Raw genomic sequence first — 10589 nt, forward strand, 5'->3', positions numbered from 1 at the left:
TTTGTCCCGACATGTGCCTGTCCTCTCACCCCTTCCTCCATCCCAAAACTTTGAGCTTGGGGATTGGATTGGGGTCCCTTGTGATGGACTCCCAGTGTTTTAGGACCCTGATATGCTCTGTAGGTTAGCTGGACCGGACCTCTCGTTTCACAGGCGAGAAAACTGTGGTGTTCACAGGGATTAAGTGCCTTGCCAAGGGGTTAATCAGGAGACGGAAGTTCGGACTGGAACCCAGGTGTTCAGATGCCATGCCCATGCCTCGTCTCTGCCCTGGGCTGTCTCAGTCAGTGATGCCAACAAGAGAAGGTGCAGGGAGGGGAAATCTCCTAGGTCAACGATTGAGGAAGGCCCTGGGCCAAGACTCACCTTTCCCAGTGCCTCCAGGTCAGCAACAGGGTTTGGGTAAGGGCCAGGGTGCTCTCCAATTCTGCCTTCCCTAGAGCTTCTCTGCCAAGCCATTTCTCAGAACTCATACAGGAAGGTGTCAACACTCAGCCCCATCTTGGCTGAGCAGGGACCCCAGCCCTGACCCCATGTGTTCCGGAGTCCCTTATACCACCCACTCAGGACTTAGAGGCACTCATCCATTGAACATATTTATTAAACACCTGCTATGGACCAAGAGCCAAGGACTCAGAAGTGAACTGGACAGACTCAGAATTTAGAGTCCTATGGGGAAGTCAGACCCAGGCAACGACAAGTGAGGTGAATGTTAAGAAAGAGGGGACTGTGGGGTGATTGCACTGCAATCCTGGGCCCAAGACTGAGCCAAGAGTCTTGGAGAAGTCTTCACCAATCGTTAAGTGGAAACGTCTGGGTGCTGTTGGAGCGGGGAGCCAGTGTGGGCTCCCTGCAGCTCCTTAGTGACCCATAATCAAGGGCCCAGGGAGCTGCCCTTAGAGCAGCTTGGGGGAGTGGAGCAGGTGGAGGATGGGGAAATGCCCGGTTGGGTTAATCTACTAGTCTCAACCAGTTCAGGAGCAAGATTATTTGGCCATGACTGGCTGATCCTCAGCCTAAGGAGCTGCTTCAAATGCACAAGCCTAGTTGAAGTTTAAACCCCAGCAAAACAGTTCTCCCTGCAAATGTAAAATCTTACTCCATCACCTCCTCTGCCTTTCCCACCCCCCCACCCCCCACTCTGGAGATCATTAGATGAACAGCTGCCTGTCCCCACCCCTTCCCACTGTCCTCTCTTTGGGACAGGCTGAGACCTTTGAGCAAGGTAATACCTTCCTTAACTACCCATTATAGTCAGTGTAACCGTTCCTAACTAAAGAGAGGAGAGCAGAAGCAATCAGGCTTACTTGAGTAGGTCCCACAGTTTATAAGACTGTAGAAAGCCTCCTTTAAGGGAGGGGAACAAGGAGGCGTGTCCCCAGCTTCTGGAAAGGGCAGGAAAGAAAGTTCTCTCGTTGGATGGGGAGCATCCTGGGAAACGCCACCAGTTCCTCCACCATTTCCTAGAGGGAGAGGGGCTCAAAAGTGGTCCCGGAAAAGGGGGGGGTGTGTGCATGTATTTCAGATCGTGGCTATCGGCTCTAGGACTTACTTTTCTGGCTAAGGGCTCAGCTTCTTAGAACTTCAGCTGTCTTTTTTCTGAAAGACCAAATCTAACTAATGCAACCAGCAACTTGGGGACTGCCAAGTATGGCTTTGTCCCTGTGACTCAAAAGGAAGGAGTTTGCTAGGCAAGTTCAGGTGGATGAAGTGTGTGTGTGTGTGTGTGTGTGTGTACGCATATAAGTGTGTGTGGTGCTGGCTATCATCTCCACGGACTAGAAATAAAACAGACAACCTTATCAGTGTCTTGATTTGTGTATTTTGGGGACAGTTCCTGGGCTCAGCAAATTCAGGAGACAGCGAATATAGTAACAGTTCGAAAGAATGTGTCCTGTGTGCGGGGCTCTGTTAAATGCTGAACTTCATTTACTCCTCACAACAGCTCCACGAGACAGGTTCTGTTATGTTATCCTTGCTTTAAAAAAGCAGCCTTGAAGCAGATAAACATTTTTGCTGAAACCAAACAGTAAAGTAGAAGAAAATGATCCCCATCCGCGGCGTTAACCCCTAGGCTCCAGATTTAAGAATTTCTGTCCCAGAGCATTTATAATTCCAAAACAAACACCTCTACGTAGGACTGTAATAGTCGTCAATCGACACATCCGGACAAGCTGAATTCTAATCCTGCCTTCACCACTTTCTGAGGGGCACTGGGGAATTTTCTAAACTTCTCATCAATTAAATGGCAACAATAAACCCCTCGGTGACTAGGATGTCTCGGACGTTAAATAACACACGTAAAGTGGTTTTGCGCAGTTTCCACGCTCTTGCTCGGGAAATGATTACCCTGGAAGGAGCCAAGCTGTTCTTTGGTGCCCTTTACCCTCTCATTTCAGCCTTCCTGCTCAGACACGTAAGAGTCCTCCGTGGCCCCACCCACCCACTTTTCGAACCTGTTCCTCCACACCCCCCTGCAAAGCCTCTCTCAAGAGCTGCCCCCTGGAAACGTCTGTCAGGTTTCCTAACTCCTCTCACTCGGGGACTGTTAGTAACCACCTACACCCCAGTGTTAATGTGAGGTCTCAGCGACACAAGGAGCAGGGGGAACGCGAGCAGGCGCCTCGCAACCACAGAAACCAACAGGCAGCCAGCCCGCTCCAGCCTCGACGCCGGGGGCGGGACCTGGGCGCTTCAGGGCGCAGGCGCGTCCGCCCTGGGGCCACGCCCCCGCGTCGGCCAATAGGAGGCGGTGGCCAGGAGAGCGCGCGACTTCAGGAGGTCCCTCAGTCTCCGCCGACCACACGGCCGACTGGGACGTATGACGTCACCGAAGCGCGCCGGAAGTGCGGAGTCTGCGGAGCGCAGCCTGCTGTGAAGGAAGGAAGTTGGCCCCGGAGCGGCCTGGGCCGTGTGGGCAAGGCCGCGGGCGGCAGCAGCGGCTGCTTCGGCCAACGGAGGGTGGCGCGATGGGAGACGAGATGGATGCCATGATCCCCGAGCGGGAGATGAAGGTCAGAGACTGGCCGGGGCCTCCCTCCCTTCCTTATTCCCGGCGTCGCCCTGGAGCCCCGCCGAACGCCGGAGCGCGGGGGCCGGCTGTCCCGCTTCCCGCCTCCTGCTTGAACATTTTACCGCGTTCAGAGCTCTCGCCCGCGTCCTGGAGCGGGCTGCCGTGATTAACCCCACCGAATCCGTTTTCCCGTCCCTGGTTGGTCTTGTGCGCGCCACTTGAGTTACCCTAGTTTCACGTGGTGGTCGGTCAGAGTAGTGGTAGTAATTGCTGCTTAAGAGCGTTCTCCGTGTGCCCGACACTGTGGTAATGATCAGCGCAGCAACCCCGCGCGTAGCTGCTCATAACGAGGAGCACATGGAGACGGGGGAAGTAACTTAACCCAGAGTCACATTTGACAGAGGGGCTGAAATTAAGGTGGTGGTTTCTGTTTTTATTTTTTAAGACCCTCTCGTCTTCACTTTCCCTGGTCTCCTTTTGTGAAGTGGTCCAGGCTTGCTTAACGCGGAGCCGGGGTTCACCACCTGTTATACGAACCTGTAGCGACATGGAATAGAAGGACTATTTTGATATTGGAAATAAGCGTAAGGTCAGGAAACGAAAGAGAGGGGCAGGTGATCCAAATGACGGTTGTAAGGAAGGTGCAGGAAGCGTTTAGGCGATTGAAGAGGTCCCTGAAATGTGTTTAGGGCGTAGTAATCCATCCCATATGTCGAGTAGTGATTCCCCCTTGAGAATGTCACGGGGGGCCGGAGGGCGCGGGGACCACCCGATGAGAGTGTGCGGATTTCTCAGCTAGGCTGGGGCAGAAGGGAAAAAAAGGTTCCAGAACTACAGTCTTAGAAGATGATCGTCTCCCTTTGAGTTACTGATTATACCAGAAAGGAAAACTTCCCTGTGACTCTTGGTACCACTGGCTCTCCACACACACGTGACCGTGACTCAACTAGGATATTTAGGATTATCAGGATGAGAATTAGAAAAATACTGAAAATTTCATTCTACGCCAGCGTGGTCTCATCTGGAAAGCTGTTTTTTTTCTGGTCGCATACTCATTGGGCATTAAAAGCATTTCAGTTACTCTTTGAGCAGCTATGTATAAATAGCAAAGCTAAGGAAATCGGTAAGTGGAGTGTGTTCGGGTTCCCATACAAAACACCATACACGTACAAACATGTTAAGCTGAGAAAGGCTGTCCTTGGCTCTTGCCCTTTCGGAACATAAGCAAAAGGGGGTTCGCCTCCTTTTTACCAAAACCTTGACGTAAGATCAATCTGGAATTCAAGAAAAAAAATCAACACATCTGGTACAACTGAACATAGTGATTGGTAAACCTATGCAATTCTCACCGAGAGGTGACACCCACTGAAAATCGTCTTTGAAGGCATGTAGATCAGTTCGCGGAAGGCTGGGTGAGACAGGCAGTCAGGAGGTTGGGGCAGGCTCCCAGGCCCTGGAGTGCTAAGGAGCGTGCAAATGGACAGAAATGGAAACGATATCGGTGGTGGATGGAGGTGGCCCAGGATGTTGCACAATCAATGGGGCACTTGTGGGAGTAAAGCAGAGCGTTGTGAGGTGAGGCTGCAGACGCAGACGGGTCAAGCCATGCCTGGCCTTACAGCCTGTGTTAAGGGCTTTGGACTTGTGTTTGGATGTCCTCATAACACGTAGGTAGGTTTATAGGTCTTGACTATTAAGAGATTGACCATACCCATCCTTTTCCGTGGTGTTTTGTTTAGTATCTGATGCAGGTAAGACGGCTCCTGGGAGCTGGTCGTCATTCTGTGGTCATCATGTCCACGTACATGTTTGTCAAGCACCGCACTGGCAGTCCAGGCTAACGGCGTAGTTGGGTGATGCCTTCGATGTTTCACAGCAGTTAACTGAGGACTCCTCTGGGTCATGAGACAATACTTACCATCAAGTAGGACAAGATTATGAATGATCAAGTACAGCACCTGTGGTTAGGACAGTAAACTAGGAGTTCAGCAAAGGAAAATACCAGTGCGAATTGGATTAGTTAAGGAAAGCTTCATGAAAGAATTTTTAAAATTATGTTTAATTCAATAAACGTTACTAGGTCCTCTGCTGGGCACCACAAACCTCTGGGTTGTATTAGGATTAGGGCTGTTGGAATATCATGGAATATCTTTTCCCTGAATTGATCTTGGTTTCATCCTTGACAACAGGATTTTCAGTTTAGAGCCCTGAAGAAGGTGAGAATCTTTGACTCCCCTGAGGAGTTGCCCAAGGAACGCTCGAGTCTGCTAGCCGTGTCCAACAAGTATGGCCTGGTCTTTGCTGGTGGAGCCAGTGGGTTGCAGATTTTTCCTACCAAAAATCTTCTTATTCAAAATAAACCTGGTGACGATCCCAACAAGATAGGTAAGTTACTTATTGTTTGTTGCCTAGGAGAGAGAGGGGTGTAGTGAAGGAGTCTCTTTCCCAAGAAATCATTCTAGTATTAAAATTAAAGTGGCTGTGAATCTTCAGGTTGACCCCCAAGAAGTTCTAGGCCGGAAGCCTTTCTACTTGTTCTTCATGACTAGGCTTCAAAGTGTGCTTGTATGTTTATGTAGATGTAAAAATTGTTTCACATAGACCGTAGACCTGGTAAAGGGGTTACAGCTTCTGCTTCTGCTTTGTCTTTTTTTTTTTTTTTTTTTAATCTTTTCTTAGTTGATAAAGTTCAAAGCTTACTGGTTCCTATGAAATTCCCAATACATCACTTGGCCCTGAGCTGTGATAACCTCACACTCTCCGTGTGCATGATGTCCAGTGAATATGGTTCCATTATCGCTTTCTTTGATGTTCGCACATTTTCAAATGAGGTAAGCTCCTGGCAAAGTGTAGCATCAGCATGGGACCTAAAAAGTTTGTCTGGTATTGAGTCATAACCTGGAAATTCTTGGTTGACTCTGGGAGTCTTTTTTTCTAGATTAAAGTAGGGGTTTAAAAAAAAGGCATTAACTGTGGGATCTTAGACCTTTGAGATAGAAAGGACTTCAAGAAATTCTTCCCTAATACCCGCCCCAAGGTGTTTTTTTTCTCACTTACAAATGAGAGAGCCCACGCCCAGGGAGCTTTAGGTGACCTGCCCCAAGGCTGTAGAGTTCATAGTAATGTCAGAAGTTCCCATATCCCAGTCTCTGGCCTCCTCTGGCAGTGTTCTTCCACTTCTAGCAGTTTGGGAATGATATTGTCAATAATTTGAGTATTTACCCTGACTATGTGCCAGGCCCTGTGCTATATAGGCCCAGGTGCTTTATAGGTGCTTTATAGGCCTTGTCCTCGTTCCTAAGTACCGTGGCCTCACAAAGTAGATGCTGTTGTCTTCATTTTATAGATGAAGAAATGGTCCCAAAGAATTTAAACGTGCAAGGGTCCAACACCATTAAGAAGCAGAGCCAAGATTTTAATGTAGTGTTTTCCCTTTACTGATTATTTTGCATTTGTGTATTCCCCTGCTGGAAGTTCTTCCAGTGTGCTAAGATAATTGACTGCCATTTTCAAAGTTGTGTTGAAATTGTCTGCAACAAATAGATTGTAGTGTAGAGCTAATTTGTTTTTGTCACAGTCGTGGGGGAAAATAAACTGTAATTTGAGAAGAAACTTGCATATTCAGTAATTTTCTTCGACTATTAAATGTCTATGTATTTATTAATTTATCAATTTATTTTTGCTCCTGGGCATCTGTTTTAAAAGGCTAAACAGCAAAAACGCCCATTTGCCTATCATAAGCTTTTGAAAGACGCAGGAGGCATGGTGATCGATATGAAGTGGAACCCCACTGTTGCCTCCATGATGGCAGTTTGTCTGGCCGATGGCAGCATTGCTGTCCTACAAATCACAGAAACAGTGAAAGTGTGTGCGACTCTCCCTTCCACGGTGGCAGTAACATCTGGTGGGTAATAAAGGCTTTCGCTCTGTAACATACAATAATGGTAATCTATTTAAAAATTAATTTCTGGAAATAAAAGCAAATGGGGTTTTTTGTTGTGTCTGTTGTTATTTGGTGGAACTGGAGAGTATTCTTTATTTCCATAGTTCACGTTCTTAAAGCCAAACAGACAGGATTTAACTTGAATGTGTGTAGGCGTTCTGGAGAAAGAAATATTTTGGTACAGCTAGTTTAGAATTGTGTTTTTAATTTTTTGTTTAATGTTTATTTTTGAGAGAGAGCGCACGCACACACACGCGCGCGCGCGCGCACGCAAGCGGGGGAGGGGCAGAGAGAGGGAGACACAGAATCTGAAGCAGGCTCCAGGCACTGAACTGTCCGCACAGAGCCCAACGTGAGGCTCGAATTCACGAACCTCAAGATCATGACCTGTCCGCCCAGAGCCCAACGTGGGGCTCGAACGCATGAACCGCGAGATCATGACCTGAGTGGAGGTCGGATGCGCAACAAACTGAGCCGCTCAGGTGCCCTCGAACTGTTTTTGAGAATGATTGTTTTTGGATCCTAAAGGGTGGTGGATGGTACACTGAAAGCCATTTTGTACCTTCAGGGGCAGAGTATTACCAGTGTCAAACAGGAGTAAGAGAATGATTTCTCGATACTTGAAAACTTTTTCTGTTCTCCTTATCTAAAGACTACAGAGTTTTCTGTACCTTCCAGCTTTCTGGACAATACTCCATTGGCAAAACATTTGGAACAGTCGACTTAATGGCCCAGTGGTAAATCATAATTGCCTTGTATCATCAGAATGATCTTTAAAAAAATTTTTTTAATGTTTATTTTTGAGAGACAGAGAAGACGAGCGGGGGAAGGGCAGAGAGAGACATAGAATCTGAAGCAGGCTCCAGGCTCCCAGCTCTAAGCTGTCAGCACAGAGCCCGACGCGGGGTTCAAACCAATGAACCGTGAGATCATGACCTGAGCTGAAGTTGGACCCTTAACCAACTGAGCTACCCAAGGGTCCCAGTTTTGTTTTTGTTTTTTTTTTTTTTTTTAACTTTGTTGAATAAAGATGATCCTAGAGTCTTCCAGGGGCTGACCAGGGAATGGAAAGTGGTGATTAAATGGCTGTTTCAGGACAGATCTCATTGGTTTGCTCCATTTTCTTCAGTTCTTAATTGACCGTGTTTTCTTCTTTGCTCAGTGTGCTGGAGCCCCAAAGGGAAGCAGCTGGCTGTGGGGAAACAAGATGGAACCGTGGTCCAGTATCTTCCCGTAAGTTGTACTTCAGAACTGTTTGTAAGTTACCCACCTTTGGTGGGTAGTTTGGGGTCTCGGCGTTTCCTTGTCAAAATGTAATTCATGCTCGTTAGGACAAATTCATCAGTACACAAGCAACCAGGAAAGAGGGGAACTCTTCCTGTCTGTCCCATAGTCTTTCCAGAGGCATACTTTGTTTTCTTTAGCGGTAGCCTCCAGACTTTTCTGGATGCTTTTACAAATAGTCTGCGTGTAGATGCATTATCTATCTGTTGTACACACTGATGATAACGCTACACAGTGTTCCCTGGCTTTACATTCCCAGTACATTCTATAAGAACGTTCCATCAAAACAGTGAAAGCATTATTTGTCAGCTAGCTGAGTCCCTCTTAAAGGTTCAGTTTCTCTAGTTATAGAAACTAGAGAATGGATGCTCCTGTCACTCTGTCACCCCCTCCCTGTGGTCTTCCTGGGACAATATTCACAGATACTCTGCAGTATAATTGGCAAAGAATCCATATATTTTGGGTCGAGCGTGGATGGCAAGGAGGCGTTCGTAGGCAGTGCTGAGACCTGTGTTGCTGTGAATTCCTCCTTGAGATCCCTTCTCTATGGGGTGTGATAACAGCAGTGGATGTCTGAGTTTGAGGTTGAGGGTTTACTTAGGTTACTGCAGAAAGTTGTTATCTGAAATTTGGTATATATTCTTTCAGGGCGTTAGCTTGTAAAAGGATAATAGGATTGGCTTAATTTTATGGGCTTGCTCTTTGCCTTTTTTGTTTTCAGTGTAATCATTTTCAGAATCCTTTTCCTAACTCATGATACGTGGAGCCACTTCATTCTTCGGAACGGCTGGATAGTAGTCCGTTCTGTGGACACGCCGTAATTTACTCGCCTGTCCCGCTATAGCTGGCTGTCTGTGTCAGCGTGGGTGGCTTTGCTGCCATAAATGGTGTTGCCTTGCACATCCTCCCCCTGCGCCTGCACGCATTCTTGAGAGATTTCTGTAGGTTGGGGTGCTGGATGTAGGCATTTACTCTTCCCTGTGCTGTCTCCTGGCTGGGAACATGAAACATAGTGGTTTCTGGGGAACATGCTGGATTTGACAGAGTTTCAGCGGCTCATGTGTGTTTCATTTGACACTCTTCCCCCCCCCCCCCCCAAATCTCTTTCAGACTTTGCAGGAGAAAAAAGTCATTCCTTGTCCTCCGTTTTATGAGTCAGATCATCCTGTCAGAGGTAACCCATCTGCTTTTCTTACGGGGCCAGCCTGTCACGAGGTGACACTGTATTACAGAAATGTCAGATCATGTGATGTATCTACACACCCGCCCAGGGAAGTGTTAGTGCCTCCTGCATGAATACTCTCATTATCACCGTTGGCCAGTTAAGTCAGCACAACAGCAGTCCTCTGGTAGACACCCGTGTCTCATGGTACATGATAGTAAATGGATCCTGACTTGTTACTAGGATTCTTTCAAAATTTGCCCTGATTATAATCCACCAGGAAAAAAAAAATCCCACTTTGGGATGGATTTGGGCTTCCTGAATCTTTGTATCTGTGAATTATATTTAGTCAGTAAAATCCGGACCTTTGTCAAAACTATAGCACTCTGACTTTTTTATCCATGGGCTGTTAATTTTTTTCAACGTTTTTTTTTTTTTTTTTTTTTTTTTTATTTATTTTTGGGACAGAGAGAGACAGAGCATGAACGGGGGAGGGGCAGAGAGAGAGGGAGACACAGAATCGGAAACAGGCTCCAGGCTCTGAGCCATCAGCCCAGAGCCTGACGCGGGGCTCGAACTCACGGACCGCGAGATCGTGACCTGGCTGAAGTCGGACGCTTAACCGACTGCGCCACCCAGGCGCCCCTGGGCTGTTTAATAATAGCCTAACAGACCAATAAAATCACCCAGCTGAACCCAGCTCAAACTGCAGATTCATAAATAAGTGCTTGTATTAACCCACTAAGTTTTACACAGTTTTGTTTTTTAACACAAGAGATAATGGGAAAAAACCCTATTATGCTCACACTCTTCATCTTAAGAGTTTTCAATGATCTGTTTATATTAAAACTAAAGTGTTCTCCTCTTGTATTCTATTATAGTATTTTAATGATTTAAAAACAAGTTTTTCTTGAGTCACCTGGTGGACTCAGTAGAGCATAGGACTCTTCATCTTGGGGTTGTGGGTTTGAGCCCCAAATTGGGCACAGATTACTTAAAAAAAAAAAACAAAAAACAAATAAGGGCACCTGGTGGCTCAGTAGGTTAAGCAACCAACTTAGGCTCAGGTTATGTTATCGCAGTTCGTGAATTCCAGCCCTGCGTCAGGCCATGTATTGACGGCTGGAGCCTGGAGCTTGCTTTGGATTCCGTGTCTCCCTCTCTGCCCCTCCCCTGCTCGCTCGCTC

General features: G+C 47.2%; 1 protein-coding gene and 1 long non-coding RNA gene across 2 annotated transcripts in view; one reads left to right on the forward strand and one right to left on the reverse strand.

Annotated features, from left to right (window-relative positions):
- Positions 1 to 1693: 1693 nt before the first annotated feature.
- On the reverse strand, positions 1694 to 3339 carry LOC121035121 (uncharacterized). The gene is made up of 2 exons (XR_005792756.1): positions 3136 to 3339; positions 1694 to 2016 (listed from the first exon to the last, which is right to left on the reverse strand). It is a non-coding gene; the product is annotated as an uncharacterized LOC121035121 (long non-coding RNA).
- NUP214 (nucleoporin 214) overlaps positions 2843 to 10589 on the forward strand; it is a 96581-nt gene continuing 88834 nt past the window's right edge. The window contains exons 1-6 of the mRNA XM_040482665.1: positions 2843 to 3014; positions 5203 to 5398; positions 5693 to 5844; positions 6719 to 6917; positions 8119 to 8189; positions 9351 to 9414. Of these exons, the coding sequence (XP_040338599.1) occupies positions 2970 to 3014; positions 5203 to 5398; positions 5693 to 5844; positions 6719 to 6917; positions 8119 to 8189; positions 9351 to 9414 (727 nt within the window). The 5' untranslated portion in view covers positions 2843 to 2969. The remainder of the gene's footprint in view (positions 3015 to 5202; positions 5399 to 5692; positions 5845 to 6718; positions 6918 to 8118; positions 8190 to 9350; positions 9415 to 10589) is intronic.

Source organism: Herpailurus yagouaroundi, unplaced genomic scaffold, assembly GCF_014898765.1.
Source record: "Herpailurus yagouaroundi ecotype Mexico unplaced genomic scaffold, PumYag 160, whole genome shotgun sequence".
Classification (NCBI taxonomy): domain Eukaryota; kingdom Metazoa; phylum Chordata; class Mammalia; order Carnivora; family Felidae; genus Herpailurus; species Herpailurus yagouaroundi.